The 23449-nt window shown below is 42.5% G+C and overlaps 1 protein-coding gene across 4 annotated transcripts in view; it reads left to right on the top strand.

Moving 5' to 3' along the window:
- KCNK2 (potassium two pore domain channel subfamily K member 2) overlaps positions 1-4897 on the top strand; it is a 181333-nt gene extending 176436 nt beyond the window's left edge. For 3 of the 4 annotated variants that reach the window (XM_084832655.1, XM_084832651.1, XM_084832669.1), the window contains exon 7: positions 2416-4891. In XM_084832655.1, the coding sequence (XP_084688781.1) occupies positions 2416-2733 (318 nt within the window). In that variant the 3' untranslated portion in view covers positions 2734-4891. Of the gene's footprint in view, positions 1-2415 lie in introns of all 4 variants that reach the window. The other variant, XM_084832661.1, reaches the window with a different exon arrangement.
- The last annotated feature ends 18552 nt before the right edge of the window (positions 4898-23449 follow it).

The raw sequence follows: 23449 nt of genomic DNA, 5'->3' as shown, positions 1-23449 counted from the left end.
CAGTTCTGTAAAATAACTGATTGGAACTGTTGCAGGTAACAACTACTGTATATCATCTGCATATAGTTTTATTTAAAACATTTCTTGGTCACCTTCTCCCAAAGCAACTTACAGCAATAAAACACATAAAACCGTTATGTTAAAAGCCATAAAAACAATAAAACAAAGTCAACAGTAAAACCAACAATAACAATAGCAGGAGTAACAGCAACAATAGCAGTAATTTCAAGATATGATGATAACTTGTATACTTTATTCACCACCCCTAAGCTTTTAATTAGATTGTTGAACTTTAAAAAATTGATTAATTAAAAGAGCAGCAGTATAGTAAAATTGCTTAGCGTGCTAGACGAAGACTGGAGAGACCCAGGCTCAAATCCCTACTTAGCTATGAAATTTGCTGACTGACCTGCCCCACTACCTCTCAGCTTAACACCCCTGACAGGATTGTTGCAGGGATGAATAGCGTGGAAGGGTGAGAACCATGTACATCACTTTGAGCCCCTTTGTCCTGCTGTGGCTGTGTCAGGCTCAGCCCAAGGACAAATCCATTTAGCTAAGTCAGTAGTAGGCAGGCAAAATTCAAGAGTGGTATTACCAATCCAGCAAAAGAGCAGTCCAAAATCAGGGCCTTAACATGGGTCCAGAGGTCAGCAGCACAAGCAATCAGTCCAAGAAAAACCAACCTTTCCACATACTAGGAGCTGAAACAAAGATATTGTTTCAGCAACTAACAAGCTTCAACTGTGGGTTTATATAGTCAAGTATCCCAATCCACAGCCAGGTACAGCTGCGAAGCTGTTAGTGCTGGCTTCAGAGTCTTCCTACTTCTGAGGAGACCTTGACTCTTGAGTAGACCTTTACTCTCAGGAAGCCTGGTTACAGTGGGTCCTGAGGCATCCGCTTCACTGTGCTTCCGCCTTCAGGCACTGATGTGGTTTTGGGCGGGATAGAAGTCTCCTCCTCTGATGCCACAGATGAGGTACAGTCCTCAGGAATCCTGTCTAGGGGTTCCTCAAGATCCACCACTGTTGAAGGGCATGGTGTAGCTTCTCCACTAATGCCAGAGGTGCCTGGGATATCACTTAGGTCAGGGGGGGGTCACACAAGGTCTTTAGGGTCTGTAATGTCAGGGTCAGAGACATTCTGGCATGGGCCTAGATCAAGCATGACATCCTTGGAGGAAAGACAGTATATGAATGTAAATAAAGTTCGAATAGCAAGAATTTTGAAAGAAAAAAAACATTGGGTGAACGACCTTGCCACATATTTCTCTCATGAATTATAGTATCTGAGGGTTGATTGTTAACCCTGTCGCTCTTTTAATCAGTTTGAATCCACTGATGGCTTAGATTTGTTGGTATCAATTGCTTGCTTTTATACATTATTGTTTCTAAATATAGTGTAAGTTGCCTTGTGAATTATGAATGAAAAAAATGGCCTAAATTTTTCAAATAAATAAAATATTAGACCAAGTGGCTAGCCACACACATGGGGAACATATAAATCAGCCTCAAATTGTACAAAGTGGAAATGTTAATTAACATACATTAGTTAAAAGAAAAGCTTTTAATACTTCTCATAACTGTGTTCTAGGACACGTATGTATGTATAATATATATGTGTGTGTGCGATTGATACATTTGAAAGTGTTAGTAGCAGTGACCATGTTGTTCTAGCACCCTCGCACTTTTCTCATTGTAATCTTATTACTGCAGTGGAGAGAGAGACTGGCAATTATTCTGCTGACTTGACTAAAACTGTCACTTGCATTAATCCTCAGTTTGAACATGTGCTAAAAATAGAACAGCAGCAGCTGACATTTTTCTTTTAAAAGCCCTTTCCATCTAAATTTAGAAAGACTGTGTCGAGTCTCACAGGGATCATTACACATACAGCCAGGGTGTCCATAAATAACCACGACATCTCCCCTGGTAACACCTCATAACATGCAGTCCAGATTGCTGGGAATTCAGTGCTCCCTGTCCAGCTGGGATCCTCTCAGCTGTCGAGGCTTAGTTTTTAAAGGCAGTTTCACCTCACTGGCCCAGATGAAATTATAAAAAGAGCTGTGAAATGTTTTAGCTGCAGAGATTTTCGCTGTTGCTGTGTGTCCTTTTTATTATATTAGTAAGATGGCAGCTGAATTCCTCCACTGGAACAAAATAATTAGAGGCTGAGCATAGATCAAAGGGAATATTCGAGGCACAAAAGAGATGTGCCAATGGGCAGCTGTTCGTTGTCAGTCTTGGGTCACATTGGACCCTTTGTTCCTTTGGAGCCTTAACTTACACATACCATTTTTTTTTTAAGTGCATAGCAATGTTATCCTTCTCTCTCTCTCTCCCTCCCTCCATCTCCCGCTCCCCTCCTTTTCTCCCTCTCCCTCCTCCCTTCTATTATTATGTTCATTAGGTGGGAGAGTTCAGAGCCCATGCGGCCGAATGGACAGCCAATGTCACTGCGGAGTTCAAAGAAACGCGTAGGCGCCTGAGCGTGGAGATTTATGACAAGTTCCAGCGGGCTACTTCCATCAAAAGGAAGCTCTCTGCTGAAATGGCAGTGAACCACAGCCAAGACCTGACTCCTTGCAAGAGAACCTTGTCTGTTAACCACCTCACCAGCGAGAAAGACCTCTTGCCTGCCATCACAAAGACAGACAGCATTTATATGAATGGCTTGACGCCTCACTGTGCAGCTGAAGAAATTGCTGTTATTGAAAACATGAAGTAGCACTGACTTTGAATCCTGATCTTTTAATAAGAAGAAGCCTATGGTTTAGACTTATCTTGTAGTTCCTGATTTTTTTTCCTCCTGCCCATAACTGATGCTAATAGCATTTTTTAAATCACGTGCATGAGTTCCAAGAGAAATCTACCCACAGTAAGGATTCAGAGTCACCATCATATTTCTTGAAAGACACAAAATGAATGGCACTTCTGTCATTGTCAAATGCTGGAACAAGCAATGTCCGATGCCTTTTTTGTGCCCAGACTGTTTTTTCATCTCTCCTAATGTGCCATAAGGCGTTAAGAATGAATAATGCTGGTTTAGGTTAACAATGTAGCTTTGAGGGATCAGTCCTTAAAACTTTTCAGGGTCTACCTTACCAAGCCTAGGAACGGACCATGTATGGACTACAATCTATATGTAAATGGCAAGAAAATCTTATGCAGCCTTTTACCTAAGAAATTTTTGTCAGTGCCTTATCTTTTAAAGAAACAGAACCTCTATAACTCTCATATGGGTTTTTGTTTGTTGGTTGGTTGGTTCTTGCATGAGTAACATATCTCATTTTGTTATTTCATCTTGCCCAAAACAGTCATGTTTTTAAGGGTATCTAAAGCTGAAGATACCAGCGATAAGAAACAGATGCCAAATCCAAGGACATCAAAGCACCGCTCCTAAGTCTAGCTTTAAAGGCACTGCAATTACAAGAGTTGCAAAAGGTGTCCCACCTGCAAGTATTTTTGTTTTTACTCAGGTGCAGATGATACATGTATACTCTATAGACCTGTAGAATTTATGGATCCGTATCAGGTCTCATTACTTAAGCTCTAGTCAGCAATTCAGCCCCATGCATCACATACCAAAAAATATTCAGCTTTGTGTTACTAAATTGTCCAGTAGGTGATATCAACTTGGTGCATTCAAAAGACTCATTTACATACCAAGAATGCAGAATAAACCTGAAGCAGCAGCAGAACCATTTCTAGTGAACACGATGCTGCTGGCAGAAAAGGGTTCAAAACTTTGTTTGTTTTAGCCATGTCATGCCATATGCTATTTTAGCACAGGGATCCTGCCTGCTGGATTGCTTTCCTGAATGTTATATCTGACAGTGTTTTTGCCCACTCTGGAGCTGGGAATAAAAGTGGGAATGCAGTTGAAACTGGCATCACTGTGAATTTCTACATCAAGAATATAGATGGTATCTGAACACACATGCAGACGTGAAAAACGGTTGACCAATAGCACAATCTGAATACAATTGGATATATGGATAGAATAGGCTGATATGCAGATCTGAAACCAATCCTTGGGATTTCTTTGGTTGCTTTAAAGAGAAAAAAGTCATTGACTTTAATTTTATTGGCCTCTTGTGTCTTTTGTTTCTAAGTGTGTGCAAGATTCAGAAGGAATGCAGGATTAAAAATAATGGATTGTCTTTTAATTTTTTATCATTTTATTCTATTGCAACCTGGCTGTATATAAAATAAATATAAAACCCCTTAAGAGATGAATAGGCAGCCTGATCCTCAAAGCATAACCATGGTGCAGACTCCATTGAAATAATGGAGTTTTGCACCTGCAGAGCTGTCTGAGGTCCGCACCCTTGGCCCTGAGTATTTAAAACAAAATGGGACTTCAATTGGACACAATTCAAATAACAAATCTATATTCTCTGACTATTAAATAACATTATGAGCTATGAATGTTAAATTTATGGATGCTTAATCTTTTCTAGCAAATCTAAGTTATCAGTGTAAATACTAGCAATCAATGAAGAGTTAACGAAAGTGTACATCTCAAATCAGCAAAGTTCCATTAAATATTACCAGGCCAAGCTGTTCAAAGAAAGCGGCCCCATCCCCCTCCATTTCCCCCAGCACAGTGTTCTGAATGTTGACATGGTAAGAAAGGTTCTCTTGCCATGTATAAACTGTGAATTGTAATGAAAATAAAAATAATAAAGTTTTTAAGTAAATCATGCCTTACCGAGTCTCCTACTTGTTGCCATTATAATGCTGAAAAATTCTTTGTAAAACCAGTATAGTGGAGCTCTGGAATTAGGATGATTTTGTACCAAATTGCAGTCTTCTTAGTTTTAGCAAATAAAACTATTTTGGCAGATACAAAATTATATGTCCTCTCAGGATCCAGTTGTTTCTTCTCCAATAAAAAAGAAAAGAATATTCTCTTGCTGCTATTGCTTTATGCCTGCATTTGTCTTAAAACACAGAAGAGATTTGAATGCACACAGCAGGGCTTTATTTTCCTGTTGCTGAAGTGGCATTGCAAGCTATTTCTTAACACTTGGACAGAGTTTAACTATCATTCTCCAGTTCAATGTTGGATGCTGATTTTTGCAAAACCTTAAAAAAAAAAAAAGTAGCATGTGCAAATTATTTGGTCACACTTTTCTGAACTGGGGTTAAAATGTGGAAGCAGGGTACTTATAAATCAGTGGGAATGACTTTGAAGTAATTTATTTAAGATTTAGCTGTTAGATTATTTTGGATTAAGTCCAGTCTAAATCCATGTATACTCAATCTGCACATTGATCTTTTGTGTATGTCCAGAGGTCTCTATTCATTTAAATTGAAGGAACCAGTCCATATAGAAACAATGGAAGATGCACATCTGATTGGCTCCCCCTACTGAAATGAATGGGGAAGCTAGCTGTTCTAGGCAGGGGAGCTCCGTACATACCTTTAAGCAAATGAGGGCTCTCACATAACTGAATGATCCACCATGCACAAACATCTATGGACATAGAAAACTAGCATGTGAAAGAGAACACCATGGATTTATTTCTATTTTTTTTTAGTATGGAAGACGATTCAATTATGTGAGCCCTACCTACAGTTTTAAGTGGTACAATCCAAAAACATTCACAATTGGAACCAAGCAATAGTACTTTATGATTTTTGGCGTTAGGCCTGCACATACCAGGATCAGCAATACACAGCAGGGAACAAGATATTCAGAACCTAGGACAGCAGTTAGGCAGAAAATATATCCCTCTAGTGGGTTCTTATTAACTCCCATCAGCAATATAGATATAATAATTCTACACTACATTACATGGTTGTTATAAGGATTACAGAACAAAAGTGTATGTGAAGCGCACTATATTCTAAAGCACTGTATAAATGGTAAGGATTATTATCTGGAGTTCGTTGGAGCTTTTGTTAGACCTGCACAGCTTGTGACTCAACAGGTTGAACTCAGCCCACTGGAGACGTGGAAAACTGTCTCTCGCTACCTGCCCAGAACTGTGAAATCAGGGAAGTTGTCAACACCGTGGAAGGCCACAGTGCACAGCTGATAAGCTGCATTCAGTTTGATAGGTCACAACTCGTGCAGGCTTAAGTATTCCAGCAGCTTTAAGTATTCCAGCAGATCAATGTATCAGATTTGTATTTATATTAAAATGGGCAGTGCTCTGGCTCTTCGCTATGCACTCAACAGTGTTGGTTGGTTTGCAGGTTCTCATTATTAATAAAATAATTTATCGCCACATTTGTTTATTTGCAAAGTATCAAAAGCGACATACAAACCACATGTGACATGTGCTGCCTCTGGTTGGGATGCACCGCAGAGAGCTGCTATTGTTCTGGACAGGAGTGCTTGCTGGCAAGTCATCAGGGATAAGATCACCAGGTGTCACTGAAAGGAAGACCAAAGTCTACACTTCCTGATTAGCCACTATGAAAGACAATCAGAGTTGGCTTCCTTCTGATTCCCCAGCAGCTGACTTCTCGCTGTTCTTAATCATCACCTCCTGCTTTTCATCAGTCCAAGAAATTATAATTCTGTTCCATGTTTCTGGGCCTTGACATCTCCTTTTAGCTAATAGCCTGGAACTCATTCCAAATATGTGGCGAATCAGAATTATGGATAGAGTGTCACTTTATATCACATTCTCATGACTGGGGAATACAAAGAGGCACACAACAAAATGGAGAACAGCCTGCTCTTATGTGAAGAAAGTGGTTGCATGTGGCAGCAACAGTGGAGGTACCCAACAGGAGCCCTGTCATAAGTCAATGTGAAATCTATATCTGTGGAGCTTGTGCTAACACAGGATTTTGAGGATAGAGCATATTCAGTACTTTTTAAAAATGTACCAGCCTAAGGCCAGAGGTCAGGCTATCTCATGTTGGCTCAGGCTCAAATCCAGGATATTGGAGGCTATGGGTAACAGTCCAATAAATCAGTTATCAGGCACCAATAGTGAGTGATTAGGGTCTCTCCTCTCACACATGTCTGCTGTACACTGTCCTGGGCTGGGATGCAGCTGTAGGCCTGAGCCTGCTGCTTTCTGGCCTAGAAGCTGCTGCTGGATGTGCAGGTATTTGGTTGCAGTCCTCTCCTCTACAGTCTTCTCTAGCTGGTGCTTTTTATTCACTCAGTCTCCATGTAATTTACCCAATCTCTTTCCTCTCACAAATCTTCCACTCTCCCCTTAGACTAGTCTCACAAAAACCTCTTCCTCAGAATCTCCTACGGCAGCTCAGAGGAAAAAGGGCTGTGATCCAGGCATATTGCAGGGCGGCAAAGGGTTAAAGCCATGCTAGCATCCTGATCCATGAAGAAACATGCAATTTGACTCTGGTAAGTCACATTCCATAACTAAAGGAATGGCATCGCACATAAAATCCCCTGGATTTCCTCTGCAACATAGAATCCCTCTGCAAACATTGGAGTACTGCCAGCACTCTAGCTTCAGAATGAAACTGGCCATGCATGATGACATAATGTTGCCAGCAGTTGCTGCCATAGGCTTTAATGGGGCAGAAAACCCTTAATAACTATGAACCACTGCTCAGAACTTCACCAAACAAATGAAGGATTGCTTTCCCTGAATCAGATTATGAAGGGTATATTTCCTCCCTAGAAAGGTAATGTTTGGAGTTCATAAAGACTTAATGTTAAGTCATTGTACCACTGTCTTATTCAGTGCTTCCAGGAAAACCATATTGTTAATGCAGTTCATTGCTACGTTATCTAACAAAGTAAAGTGTCAATACATCTATGAGAACAGTGGTTCTTGGAATATGAAATTGTAGACCTTATCAAGACCAACAGCAACAACTTTTTAAGCCTCTCCGTCTAATGGAGATAAAGACCAGGTTCGCGTGACACGAGGGTGGTTAATAAGCCATGGTGGCTTGCTAACCACCACTGTGCATGCCAGTTGCATGCTGGTTCATTTCCCTAATTACCATCACCGAGCGCAAATTGTGACATCTGGACCAGGTGAGGGTGGGTGGCTGGGTTGGTTAAAAAGCGCCCAAAGCCCGCACTGTATTGTAGGGTTGCTGGGTGGTTTGTTAACCACATCAGCCATGAACCCTCACCAGGTTCAGACATCATGACAAGTAGGGAAATGATCTGGCATATGTGGAGGTTAACATGCCACCGTGGCTTATAAACCACCCTTGTGTCGTGCGAACCGGCCCACTGCGTAAGTCAAGATTCTTTGTGGATATACATAGTCCTCTTCAATCCCAGAACAAGTAGACCAAATGAGAAAGGAGGGAGCATGAAGAGAGGGGTCCACAGCATCCTTTAACTTAGGCATGTAAATGCCCACTTGGCTAGTTGCCTCTAGGTGACTAGGTAAGAAAGCTTTATGAAAGTTTCTTTTTTTGTTTCTGTTTTGTTTTTTGAACTATAGGAGACCAACATATTTAATTGCATATATACAAGCAGGCTAACAAACTTTTTTGTGGGCTTGGAATTTTTGGAAGGCTGCCTTAAGAGTACTATGGGTGGAACATTAGAAAATAAAAAAGCCTATAAAAATAGATGATTTGCTCTACTTATACCTCAGCTCTCAAAGTCAACATAGGCACTTTGGGCATAAAGCTTTCTGCTATTGCACTGGTTAGAAGGTAGTGGAATGGGTTGGCTGTCTACTTCCTCTAAGGGGCCAGGGAGATTCTTGTGCTTTCCTGCAGCAGCCCACAGCTTTCTAGGAAATTGTTATTTGCATATAGAGAGCCATTTAATGTCACTGAAATTTGCAATTATTTGGGTTTGCATACATATTTGTCCAGTTTGTAATGCTTGCTGTATTCACCACCATGTTTATGAAAAGGTCTTCAGTTTAGAACATTGAATGCACAGTCAGTGTTCAGCAGACCAGGCTCCCAAAGTCAACTGTTTTGTAGTCCATCAGCATCTTTATATGTTAGACCACTATTCTCAGCATAGCTTGATTGTTATGACACTATATGAACTATGCAGCCAGTACTTTGCAGGTACCTAGACAGAAGTTCTTATATTAAAGACTTACACTTGTTGAAAATTACTGCTGTGAACCATATGATCAGAATGCCTGGCCAAACAACCCTATGACTGGTGAGTATCTTCTCTATTTGGGTCAATCAATTATTTTGATTGCACCTTGCAAATGTTTTATATGGTTGTTGTCCCACAGTTTTTAAAAGTCTGCATTATTCCTGGGTATTTGGGGCAAGGGGGGAGTGGTTGGATTCTCCAGTTGCTCTCATTTGGATGGAAGGCCTCCTTCCATCTGCTAAAGGCTTTGATCCAGTGGAGCTTTTCCGCTGACTGAGTGGGAGAAGAAGCAATCTTCAGTGCAACCACTAATGTCCCCCACATATTTTCTCCAGAGGGCTGAGGGACCTTCTGGAACAGTGGGGGGTGTGGCACTGGTAGCTGCAGAGGGAGGGGTAATTGATGAATATCTTCCCCCTTTCTGCCAGCAGGAACGCTCTCAGCAGAAATCTACTTGGGGATGTTCCTGCACTTGGAATATAAGCTCTGGATTGAGCCCATGGGGTGGATGCAAGCTGGCCCAAGACATTTTGCTGCCTGAGGTGAAAGACAAGGTGGTGCCTTCCCATTCCAAGTACAGAAGTCAACTGGACTGGCAGTTGAATCTTTCTTCTATACAGGCAATGGGACAGTGTCCTCTACCACGCCTGAGGATGCCTCACTCTGCCTAATGGTAGGGCCGGCCCTGTGCAGGAGAGGTGAACCCAACTACAATTCCAAGGGGAAAATGTGATAATAATGCACATGTGTAAGGCACCATCAATGTGCATGCACCAACATTGTGATCTGAAGAAAATTCTTGAAATTGACACACTTTTCCTAAACACTAAGCAAGCTTGTAAGTATAGAGGCTGTTCTGATTCAATACTGGAATTTGGCCGTATCACTGATTAGCTCTAGAATAGCAGTAGCTTTAGAAATGATTGCACCAAACTAATGCCTATTTCAATGCGTAAAAAACAGATCTTAGCCTATAGTGACTCTTACGGCATTGTTTGATAATTAAGAGCATTGATCGAAAAGCCCTGCAATGGCATTCTACTACTGGCAAATTAAGACTTTGAGCACATATGCCACCAAATAGTATGACGCATGGCTTTTATCCCATCCATGGGAAACAGTATTTTTCTCAGCCTTATCAATGATTAGTTGGTTGTTGTTTCATTTAGTTGCTTCCGACTCTTCATGACTTCATGGGCCAGCCCACGCCAGAGCTTCCTGTCAGCCATCGCCACCCCCAGCTCCCCCAAGGTTGAGTCCGTCACCTCCAGAATATCATCCATCCATCCTGCCCTTGGTCGGCCCCTCTTCCTTTTGCCTTCCACTTTCCCTAGCATCAGCATCTTCTCCAGGATGTCCTGTCTTCTCATGATGTGGCCAAAGTACTTCAGTTTTGCCTTTAATATCCTTCCTTCCAGTGAGCAGTCTGGCTTGATTTCCTGGAGTATGGACTGGTTTGATCTTCTTGCAGTCCAAGGCACTCTCAGAATTTTCCTCCAACACCACAGTTCAAAAGCATCTATCTTCCTTCACTCAGCCTTCCTTATGGTCCAGCTCTGGCAGCCATAGGTTACGATGGGGAATACCATTGCTTGAACTATGCGGACCTTTGTTGTCAGTGTGATGTCTCTGCTCTTCACTATTTTATCAAGATTTGTCATTGCTGTCCTCCCAAGAAGTAAATGTCTTCTGATTTCCTGGCTGCAGTCAGCATCTGCAGTAAGCTTTGCGCCTAGAAATACAAAGTCTGTCACTGTCTCCACATTTTCTCCCTCTATTTGCCAGTTATCTCCCTCTATTTGCCAGTGAAATGGCAATATATCTGTCCAACATATTCTGTCCAACATATCAATGATTAATTGGACAGAACTTTAATTGTACGTGTATGCTACTGCAGGCCTGGTATTAACATGCTTCCGAAGTCTGCCTTCAGAAAGCAGTCCTCTCTCATTTCTGCAGGAAATGGTTACTTTATTAAGCAAATGTAAATGGGCCTGACTTTGCATGGGGTGGACAGCCCTTGGTTTGACACAGTGAAGCTTTCAAGCAAACATACAGAGCTGTCAGAGTTGGACACATCGTGCCTGGCCCATCTGAGTGAAGCCATGCCTGCGGGCACCCCTGGATACTGCCTGTGCCATAGTGCACCCCGAGGGGAGGCCACCCAAGCCCCACTTAGATAGGAGCCACCAGCATCCACTGCCCAGCTTGTTTATGACACATCTTGTGGGCAAAGGATTGCAAATGGTACCTATCTATGGCACTCCAGAGACCCAAAGCTTCCCACTTCCTATGCAAAACCATTTGCCCTTCTGCTTGAGACTGCATAGGAGTTGAAATCCCATAGCTACAGGCTATGACTTGACTAAAGTAATGGAAGCTTTTGCTTCTCAAGCTTATACCATCAGTCCTCCTTTTTCCTCACAAATTCCATGAGGTGATTGGCCAGCCTCAACTAGTAATAAATGATAGGAAAATAAAATAAAATTGTAGTATTGTATGCCCTGGCTGTGGGCTGCTAAGGTTTGGAGGTGCCATGGAAGTGATAAGCCAGATCCAGGTTTGCTTACAAGGAGACTTTATTGAGTACTTACAACGTGCAGGCATACCCAATGGTTGGATCAGACAGCTTCTCTGAACCCAGAGCCACGGGGTAAAATGGGTTTTATACCATACATGTCAGCAGTGAGGCAGAATGACAGAAGCAAGCATTAATTAGCGCTCATCTGCAACTTTTTCATCATAGACTAACAATGCTTGTTCAGGAGGAAAACCATCAGAACCTTCCCAGCACAGACACCTGTAACTTAGCATAAACAGAGCCTCACTTCTCAGGCGCATCCTAGGCCCTGATAAAATACCAGAGCTCGTTAGCATGGAATGTGCTGAGGCGGGCTATCGACCTTTGACTCATCTTACCAGCCAAGAGGCCCACTAGCAAGGAAATTGCACTTATAATGAACCTAAAGAGAGCATTATGGATCTCTAGGCCCCACTAAAACTACTGGTGACTTGGTTACAGGCCCGAGGCCATTACAAGTAATTGGCCATGATTGCAACAATGAATGCAAGCTGATTGAACAGAGTTTAAGCTCTTCCGGTTATGACACCATATTTTCAGATTCTTATCAATGGAATAAACAGGTTAGTTAAGGGTGTAATCCTATGCATGTTTAGACACACACAAAAGTCTTACAATGCCTAGCATTGCTGGCTGGGAAATACTAGGAGATGTAAGACCTTTTCTTGTCTAAACATGCTTAGGATTGCACAGTAAGGTATAATTCACAAGACTTTCTCATTGCACTTTGTTGATCTGTCACCTCCTTATCTCCAAGAACCAGCATAGGCAGCTGAACTCTGGGAAACTAGGCTGCTTGAGAGCTGGGATATCATGCAGTCTGGTGTGATATCCCAGCCTTCCAGCAGCAAGCCAGCAGCTCTTCACCAGGAACTCTTGTGACTGTTCTGACTAATAAAAAGGAGCAATGTTGGGAAGTACACAGCTGCTTATCTGGGCAGTACGTAGGGATGGAAAAATCTGTCAATCCCATTCAGTTTCTACTTTTTCCAACATTCAGTTGGTTTTATCCTGTTTCCATGTCAATTAGCAGATTTATTTTTTAATGTCCTCATAAAAATGCATACTTTTTGTGACACGTATCTAAATATATCCATGTTTGTACACATGTCTCCAAATAAACACATTTTACACATTTCCCCTAATATACACATTTATGTGACACTTTCCCCTAATATACATACTTATGTGCACACTTTCCCCATTGTATGCATTTTTGTGCACATTATGTGAAAGTGTGCACATAGTTTTTCACCTATTATATGCATTTGTGTGCATTTTTAAAAAAATTACAATCTGCATCGCAAAATTCGGAAGAGTGTGAATGTTGCCATATCACTGCATTCTGGTTAGTGCCTAGATTCAGAAAGTGTGGATTTCATATGTTCACATTAGAATTTCTTGCCCACCCCCAGCAGTATTCCAGCTGCCAGGTATGCCTGGACATCTCTGCCTGGGCTCGCATTCAGGGGAGAATAGAAGAGGCACAGCATTTTAGTGAGGCAAAGGTATGGTTCAGGCAGGCCCCTACAAGGAAACCAAATGCTACAACCCCTCCCCACCCCCCACCCCCTTGCCTCCATCCTAACTGTGCAAGCCTGGTTCTTTGTCATGCCAGCAAAACCAGGGCACAGCTGTCTAGCTCATGTTGTGATTTATCCTATTTTGTATATTTTATTTCAGTTTCATACTTTCCAGCAGCACAAATGCTTTCTCCATCAGTAAAGGTTCTCCTTCAATGTTCTATGTTTCTGCAATTTTTCCAAAATACAGCCAGAGTATATTTTAGGGATTCTGTAACTGTGAAATATGAACTTAAGTCTAGCTGATTATACAGGTGGCAAGGCTCATCTTTCTGTGCTTTGGAAATAGTGGAATGAATCAGAACTACACATTATATACACGTTAAAGGATTATCTATTAAAACCTTATAACGTTTTACCCTATAAATGTGCTTCAGCTTGGTAGGATTGGACCATGTGAACTCAGGAAGGATTTATATATAGGCACCCTGCATACAGTGACTTCTGCCAGTAAATCATAGCCCCCCTGAGATATAAGTGATTAATTTTGCTAGCTCAATTGTTAATTCAAGTTAATCCCAGATAACAAATACGTAGCATTCATCTCAAGCGCCCATCAGATCTTGCTTCTCCAGAGGAACCTGGGCATATGTTAAATGGGTAATACATGTTCTCTCATCAGTGATAAATAATATTTTCCAGCGGATCAGGCTCAAATTACTTTTCTAATTATGCATTAGAATGGTATTCATGGCTGCATTTTAATTACTGATAATTAGACATTTCTAAATAGCAGTGCTGGAAAGGGTTTCCAGATACACAGAAGATTTAGCCAGAAAAAAATGAGGTTTTATCCAATTTATTTCAAAGAGATACATTTTCTAGCTCATTAATAAAGCTGAACTTAGTATTAGCAGCCATTTATCATATAGAGCCAGTGTGGCGTAGTGGTGAGAGTGACGGACTGGGAGCCGGGAGATCCGGGTTCTAGTCCCCACTCGGCCACGGAAGCTCACTGGGTGGCTTTGGGCCAGTCACAGACTCTCAGCCCAACCCACCTCACAGGGTTGTTGTTGTGAAGATACAACGGTGAGGAGGAGGATAATGTAAGCCGCCTTGAGTTCCTTGCGAGAGGGAGAAAGGCGGGGTATAAATGCAATAAATAAATAAATAAATAAATAAATTTCAATTAACAAATAACACTTATTTCATGGTTCTTACAATTAAGGCCTCTGTCCTAAGCAAATTTATTTGAAATAAGTTTATATTTAAATCATTGGTTCTTACAGTATCATGGTATTACTTCTCATGGACAAAACTAAACAAAATTGCCAAGCCAACTAAAGGAGCAATCCTACGGCCACTAGACACTGTCTAGAGGGCCGAAGGATATGCTCATTTCCGGGAACTGATCTCGGAGCCTGTGCTCCAAGGTCGGTTCCCAGAAAACTGACCTCCCCCCTCGTCCCCATTGCCTCCAAGGCAGCACGGAGAAGCCCCGTCCTCTGTGTCATAAAAGGAGCATGGAGCAGCTGAAAAGGGGTGGGGCTGGGGGTGTTCTGGGGTGGGGAGAACAGAGCTGCTTGTATGTGTCGTGTGGCAGCTTCCTCTCCCGGTTGGCCTCCCCCTGGACCGGGAGAAATAGCAAAGCAGGAGAGGCACGGAGGGAACAATCCCCCCGTGCCCCTCCCGCCTTGCTTTGGATAGGCAGTTGCCTCCGAGTTCGGATGCGGCCGCCTATCTAGTTAGGATTGCGCCCTAAGGGTGCTATTGCACACACATCCTCCTTGTGGGCTTCCAACAGGCAGGTGGTTTGCCACTGTGTGAACAGAATGCTGGACTAGATGGACCATTGGATTGATCCAGCAGGGCTCTTCTTATGTTCTTAAATAGTTTAAATTTTGTAAGCAGCCTTACGAACAAATTTGACTGAATGGCAGAATATAAAGAAAAAGACAAATAAAGTAATACATTTCCTGAATGATAAAATGCTGAAACATGACTTATGATTGGTTGATACTTTTCCAGGACCAATCGTTTGGTCCCATGACACACCAGCAGTTGCTACACCACAACTTCACTGATGTGCCATCACTCAGGACAACAGTGTCATGATTCTATACTCTCCTTGCAGCAAAGTAGAATGCAAAACAATACTAAGGGTACAATCCTATGTGTGTTTAGGCAGAAAAAGCTGGGGAATGCTGCAAGTTGTAGGACTTTTTTCTGTCTGAACATGCATAGGATTGCACCCTGAAAGAGATAATTTAGCAACACTAAAAGCCACTCTCACAGCAACCCTGGCACCATGACAAAAGTGAGTTTTCTCCCTTTGGGGAGAAGGTTGTTTCAGCAAGTGGGAAAGGGAATCTGACATTTTGAAGGCTTGAAACACCTCCTTGAGGGAGCAGTTAGGGAACAGTTCCATTCTGATATGATGCCATACCACTGAAGGACCACATATGCTTGTGTAGGTCTTTCCAGCAGAGTGGAAATAAGGTGGGAAAAACTCCTAGACTCATTATTGCTCATGTGGTTGTGATATTCATACACATTCTTGAATGGCATCGTATCACATGGGCTGGATGAGTGTGTGAAGAGATGTTAGATATCTCAGTTACAGGGGGTGAGTTCAGTGCATTTTTTCAGAAGGAAGCATCATGTCATGTTAACAGCTGTTGTTATTATTATTAAGCCCTTGCTGTAAAAATTGTGTTCCTAAGGATGTCCCCCGCTGGCTGCAAGGTAAGAGTTGCTCATTAAATTTTCCACACAGAATAGAAAAGGCTTCTTTTCCCTGCTCACCCCCCTCAGGGAGGGCTCCAAAGCGAACGTCCCTGTACCACGTATGCTTCACTTTGCTTCATTGAGATGCTGTTGCTAACTCAGCAAAGCCACTGAAAATGAATGCCAAAAAGAAGAGAAAGAAACCCCGACCCAAAATACAGGATATCTCTAGAGCTGAACAAAACTATTATTGAAAATAAGCAATAAAAACTCAAAGAAACTTTGTTGTGGAAGGAAAATAACTACAAGCTTTGAACCTTTGGATGCAGAGTTTTGTACTGCTCTTCTGTGATGTTTGCCTTTTGCTGTTGGGGGGTGGCATTTGTTTTGTTGTTGATTTCTTGTTTTGATTTCACCATTCTTTGGCGTAGATAGGACATCAATATTTTTAATAAATAACGTATCTATACCAATACCTCTGTCACATGACACATGGCATAATTAAGTGGGGAAAATCCTCCCGTGCAAGCTCCGTTGAAGATTATTTATTTATTTATTTATTTATTTAAACATTTCTATCCCGCCCTATACCATTAAGATCTCAGGGCGGCATACAGATAAAATCAATGTAAACAATATAAAACAATAAATAATTTAAACACCTAAAAACATATTAAACTATTAAAACAAGCTAAAACCAGTTAAAATCTAAAATAATAAAACAGTTAAAACAATGTTCTAGGGAATGCATTTAGCCCTCAAAGGCTTTGGTGGAAAGCCACGTTTTTACTTGGCACCGAAATGAGACCAATGTCTGTGCCAATTCGGCCTCCAAGAGGAGGGCATTCCACAACCAGGGTGCCAAAGCAGAGAAGGCCCTCTCCCATGTCCCACCATAGTGTATGTCTCATACTGGTGGGATGCAGAGGAGGGCCCCTCCAACAGATCTCAGTTCTCGGGCAGGCATATATAGGGAGAGGTGCTCCCTCAATTATTGAGGTCCCGAGCTGCTTAGGGCTTTAAATGTCATCACCAAAACCTTGAATTCTGACTGGAAGTGTATTGGCAGCCAGTGCAATTCCTTTAAAACCAGTGTTATATGGTTTTTATGAGGTGTTCCGGTCAGCAGTCTAGCTGCTGCATTTTGCACTAGTGGCAACTTCCAAGTCATTGTCAAGGGCAGCCCATGTAAAGTGCATTGAAGTAGTCTAATCGGGAAGTTACCAGCGTATGTACTACTGTGGCTAGGTTATCCTAGCCCAGGAAAGGCCATCGCTGGTGGATCAGCCAAAGCCAGCCCCAAGTACTCTGGGCCACGGAGTCCACCTGGGGCTCCAGTGACAGGGATGGATCTAGGAGTACTCTGGAACATTTGGGAGTTGCCACAAAACATGACTATATCACTAAAGTACGTAGAACTTAGTGCACCATCAATGGATCCCCCCATCTCTGCAAGCATCAAGTAGGGACGTGAAAGTCCTTTCCAGCTCAGCCTTTGAAAATCAATAGGGATTTTCTGGCATTCCTGTTAAGCCCCATTTTAAGCTAGTCCCAGATTGAAAGGGTCAAGACAAGAGAACCTGTGGATGTTCACCCTAGCCTGAAACAAACTTCCAGAGTTCTTTAGAAGGTTGCCTCAAAGGAGAGGCAACTTTTAAGAACCCCCACCCCACCCACCCACCCACCCACCCAACCCAACACTCTTCTTCAGCTTGGATCAATCTAGGCCAGAGAAGTATTCCTGCCTGGTTTCTCTTCCCACAGATCTGTGCCCGCTAAGTTCTAAGTCCCCAAAGCAGTCTTCCCAGCCTTCCCTTTACTTACCTGGACAAGGGGACGCAGCAGTAGACAGTGGGGAGAAAGGCAGGGTTTTTTTCTTCCTTCATTCTCCTTCTTCGTCATCTTGATGTGCTCTGCAGCAGCTTGGGAATGAAAGAATGGTGGTCCTTGAACATGAAGTCTTCCCTAGGGATACCTCCATGGCACTAACCAGGGAAGAGACTCCAAGCCCCAAGTGCCACTGCTCTGTCAGTCCTGGTGTACTCTGCAGCAACTGTTCACTGAGATCTGTTCTGGGGGCCTTTCTCTAGGGCCCCCAACATCTGAGATGAGGCGAGTAGCAACTGGAGATGGCTTTTTTGGATGTGGCAACCTACTTGTGGAATTCACTCCTCAGAGGGGCTCGCTCAGCTCCCAACACTGTTCTCTTTCAGGCTTCCCTTCTATTTTCTCAGGGTGTTTTTTTAACTGCTGTTGTTTTTATTTCTGCAAGATGGTTTATAATGCTGCCTTAACTGCAGTATATAGCCTTTGATGTTTTATCTTTTTGTTGTAAACTGCCTTGATTTAAAAAAAATGAATTGCAATATAAAACTCTTAAATTAAATAAAGGAGAAACTATAATGGTGTAAATTTGTTTGCACTGTTTCTGCTTAAGTAGTTAGCCATCCAAGAGCTAGATTCTTATTTCAGTGCGAATCCATTGAAGCAGCATAGATTTTTCAGATAAAGTCTTAATGATGTCCAAGTCAAAAGCAAAGTTCCTTGTTATATTGGTAGAGCCATAATTTCCTTAAACTGAATTTCATCAGTAGTCTAAACCAAAATATTTCTTTTCACCGGAGAGCAATCCTATGGCCACTAGACACTGTCTAGATGGCCATAGGATTTATTGGTTTCCAGAATCATTTCCCATCATCTGAGATCTTCGTCAGAGGCCCTATTCTGCATCTCACCATCAAGAGAGGTGAAGTTGGTGGGTACATGAGACAGGGTTTTCTCTGAAGCAGCAGCTCAAATGTGGAGCTCCCTCCTGAGAAGTCAGGCTGGCTCCATCCCTACTGAGTTTGGGGCAGACAGTAAAAACTGTATTGTTTTGCCAGGCGTTTGGCTTTTAAAATGGTATTTGGCCAGCTTTTAAAGAATGTTCTGTTTTTGTTTTTTATTTTAATGTTAAGATCTTATTGGATGTTACTATACATTGCTTTGATGGGCCTGGTGGGCAGAACAGTGATATATAAATACTTTGAGTAACTAAAATAAATAAAAATGAGGTACTGAGAAATGGCCTTTATACAGGGGCTAGGGCAGGGGTCCCAACCTTTTTGGACTCATGGGCACATTTAGGAATTTGAGAAACTGCTGTGGGCAATACCACAAAATGGCTACCATGAAGAAGAGCTTTGGCTATTGGGCATTACAGAAATGTAATAAATAAATAAATAAATAAATAATCAAATGGATGCCATGGCTAGTCAAAAGACAAGTAATTCACCCAACAAACTGTGTACAAGCAAAAGAAGAGTCTGAACTACAAAGCCAATTTACATATTTGACCCCACAGAAGCACAACAAAATACCCATTTAAGGCTATGCAATCCTATGCATACTTACATGGAACACAGTGGGAATTACTTCCGAGTAGATTCTGCTCTGTTCATCCTACTCACACATGCACACTTTTCCCTAGCCCCAAAAGAAAGGAAAATGCCTCCAGCCCCAAAAGGAAATAAAAAGTTTCTCCCACCTCAACCCCAAGCTTGGGGCATCCTGTTCCCCACCTGGTGCAACTACTCCTCTACCATCACAGCCCTCACCCAGGAAGGTGCTGTGTCTGTGCATGTGTGTGTGAAGAATGAGAGAAGGGGCTGGGAAGGGAGAGAAAAAGAGCAAGGCTGGGGGCTGGGAGGGTGAAGAAATAGTGAGATAAAGTGGGGATAAGGAGAGAAAGCAAAAGGCTAGGGACTGGGAAGGATGGTGAAATAGAAAAAGAATGCAAGGCTAGAGGCTAGGAGGAGGATAAACAGCAAGGTAAAGAGGTGGGGAGAGGTATAGGGTAGAAGCTGGGAGGGAGGGGGAAAGAGCAAGGCAAGGGGGTAGACGGGAGAGAAAGAGTGAGGCTAGAGGCTGGAAAGGGGAGAAACAGTGAGGTAAGGAAGTGTGGGAGAAAAAAAGCAAGGCTAGAGGCTGGAAGCAGAGAGGAAGAGAAAAGGAGAAAGCTCTGTGTTGATGGAAGATTGAGCAGGGTCAGGGAGCAACTCTTTCATAGAATCATAGAATAGTAGGGTTGGAAGGGGCCTATAAGACCATCAAGTCCAACCCCCTGCTCGATGCAGGAATCCAAGTCAGAGCATCCCTGACAGATGGCTGTCCAGCCTCGTCTTGAACGCCTCCAGTGTGGGAGAGCCCATTACCTCCCTAGGGAATTGTTTCCATTGTCGTATTGCTCTAACAGTCAGGAAGGTTTTCCGGATATTCAGCTAGAATCTGGCTTCCTGTAACTTGAGCCCATTATTCTGTGTCCTGCACTCTGGAATGATCGAGAAGACATCCTGGCCTTCCTCTCTGTGACAACCTTGCAAGTACTTGGAGAGCGCTATCATATCTCCCCTCAGTCTTCTCTTCTCAAGGCTAAACGTGCCCAGTTCTTTCAGTCACTCTTCATAGGGCTTTGTTTCCAGTCCCCTGATCATCTTTGTTGCCCTCCTCTGAACCCCCTCCAGTTTGTCTGCATCCTTCTTCAAGTGTGGTGCCCAGAACTGGACACAGTACTCCAGGTGAGGCCTAACCAGTGCTGAGTAGAGGGGAACTAGTACTTCCCGGGATTTGGAAGCTATACTTCTATTAATGCAGCCCAAAAGAGCATTGGCCTTTTGTGCAGCCACATCACATTGTTGGCTCATATTCAGCTTGTGATTGACAACAATTCCAAGATCCTTCTCGCTTGTAGTGTTGTTGAGCCATGTATCCCCCATCTTGTATCTGTGCATTTGGTTTCTTTTTCCTAGATGCAGAACTTGGCATTTATCCCTATTAAATGTCATTCTGTTGTTTTCTGCCCAGCGCTCCAGTCTATCCAGATCACTTTGAATTTTGTTTCAGTCTTCCAAAGTATTAGCTATCCTGCCCAATTTTGTGTCATCTGCAAATCTGATCAGCATTCCCTGCACCTCCTCCTCCAAGTCATTAATAAAAATGTTGAAGAGTACTGGGCCCAGGACTGAGCCCTGTGGTATCCCACTTGTTACCTCTCCCCATTTGAGAAGGTCCCATTGATAAGCACTCTTTGAGTCCGATTCTGTAGCCAACTGTGGATCCACCAGATGGTTGTTTCATCTAGCCCACTTTGAGCTAGTTTGTTCATCAGGATAACATGGTTACATGGGGCACTTAGTTGAAAGCTTTGCTGAAGTCGAGGTATATTATGTCTACAGCATTCCCATGGTCACAAGGGAGGTTACCTGATCGAAAAATGAGTTCAGATTCATCTGGCAGGACTTGTTCTTGACAAATCCATGTTGGCTTCGAGTAATCACTGCATTGTTTTCAAGGTGCTTCCAGATGGATTTCTTTATCATCAGAATTTTCCCAGGGATTGATGTCAGACTGACTGGTCTGTAGTTCCCAGGTTCCTCCTTTTTACCCTTTTTGAAGATAGGGACAACATTAGTCCTCCTCCAGTCATCTGGCACTTCGCCTGTCCTCCATGATTTCTCAAAGACAATAGACAGCGGTTCTGAGAGTTCTTCTGCCAGTTCCTTTATTACTCTAGGATGCAGTTCATCTGGCCCTGGAGATTTGAACTCATTCAAAGTAAGTAGGTGTTCCTTGACCATATGCCTATTGATCTCAAGCTGCAATCCTGCCCCTTCACCCTGTACTTCGCCTTTGCCAGGGGGATCATAGACCCTCTTTTGGGAGAAGACTGAGCCAAAGTAGGAATTGAGCACCTCTGCCTTTTCTTTGTCATCTGTTATCATTTCGCCATCCTTATATAATAGCTGAACCACCATTTCTTTCCCCTGTCTTTTACTATGCATGTAGCTGAAGAAAGCTTTTTTGTTGCTTTTAGCATCCCTCGTTAACCTCAGCTCGTTCTCAGCTTTAGCCTTCCTGATGCCATCCCTGCAATTCTGTGCTACCTGCCTGTACTCTTCCTTTGTTACTTGGCCTTCCTTCCACTTCCTATATGTGTCCTTTTTTGTTTTCACGTAATCTCTAAGTTTTTTGTGAAGCCACATTGGCTTCTTCTGTTGTCTTCCACCTTTTTGTCCTGTTGGAATGGTTTGTGCCTTGAGAATTTCCTTTTTCAAAAGCTCCTACCCATCTTGGACTCCTTTTCTCGTTAGTGCCACTTGCCATGGGACCTTACTGATAATTGTTCTGAGTTTATTAAAATCAGTCTTCCTAAAATCCAGCGAACGCGTTTGACTACACTCGGCTTTTGCTTCCCTTAGAACCAAGAACTCAAGTACAACATGGTCGCTTTCCCCCAGAGTTCCTGTAACTGCTACTTCATCCACTAAGTCATCTCTGTTGGTTAGGATCAAGTCAAGGATAGCCGATCCTCTAGTTCCTTCCTCTACTTTCTGTAGGAGGAAGTTATCTGCCACACAAGTCAGGAATTTCCTGGAGGGGCCATGTTTTGCAGAATTTGTCTCCCAACAAATATCGGGGAAACTGAAGTCCCCCATTACTACTACATCATGCTTCCTTAAAACATTGGCTATTTGCTTTTCAAAAGTTTCATTGTCGTCTTCTCCTTGATTGGGTGGCCAGTAGTAGACTCCCACCACCAGGTTCCTTTTATTCTTTGCTCCATTTTTTTTTTATCTAGATGCTCTCGATGGGGCTACCAAGCTCATCCTCCTCTATTTCTGTGCAGAGATATGTATTTTTTACATACAGTGCAACCCCACCTCCCTTTCCTTCTCGCCCTGCCTGCTCCACAGTTCATCAGCAGCAAGTTCAGGAACAGGAAGTAGAACATGACACCCTACCCTTTTTCAAGGTTTTTATTTAAAACATTTTTTGGAAGGGGACAAGTGGCAAGCTTCGTGGGCACTGTTGTAGGTCCCTGCGAGTGCCTGGGGAATGGAGGTGTTGGGTGTTCTGGACAGTAGAGAACAGGCAGGCAGAAGAACCTGGAAGCTGCAGAACTGTGTGCCTGTTCTGGAATGCCATGAAGTTCATAGCGGCTGAATTTCACATAGTGATTTGAACTCCACACTCAACATTTTGGCTGCACCTTTCCAGTTAAGAGTAGAATCACTTAACCCACTTCCTGAACTTTCTCAAAGTCACACATCTCTTTCAAACACTTGAGGAATACTAGATGGTTTATCTTCTGTTGTATTTGTCCCCTATTTGTAAAAGAGAAATAACATCGGCCTTCCTTACAGTATAGTTGTGAGAGCAAACAAGGTAAACTAGAAATGGCTTTACATATGTTGTGTTCCCTATATCATCAGTTATGGTATGTCATATTGCTCTCTTCTTACCCTTCTTACTGCCTTTGACTGCATCATATAAATTTCTCAGTGCACAGTAGTCTAAAGCCTATTCAGTCATGAATCTATGTTTAACCCCAATCTGCTACATGTGAACCACATCTCATTCTTTTACTATATATTTTTATTAGTATTAAAATTATTATTATTATTACTATTACTGCCACTGCTACTACTACTACATTTACAGTATATCCCACCTTTTTCCCTCTTGCAAGGAACCCAAGGTGGCTGACATAGTTCCCCTCCTCTCCATTTTATCCTCATAACAACCCTGTGGGGTAGGTTAGGCTGCA

Source organism: Heloderma suspectum, chromosome 1 (assembly GCF_057233095.1).
Source record: "Heloderma suspectum isolate Gila_16-S chromosome 1, 16-S_ref, whole genome shotgun sequence".
Lineage (NCBI taxonomy): Eukaryota > Metazoa > Chordata > Lepidosauria > Squamata > Helodermatidae > Heloderma > Heloderma suspectum.
Note: the sequence above shows the minus strand (reverse complement) of the source record. Positions and strands in the feature narration are given on the sequence as shown.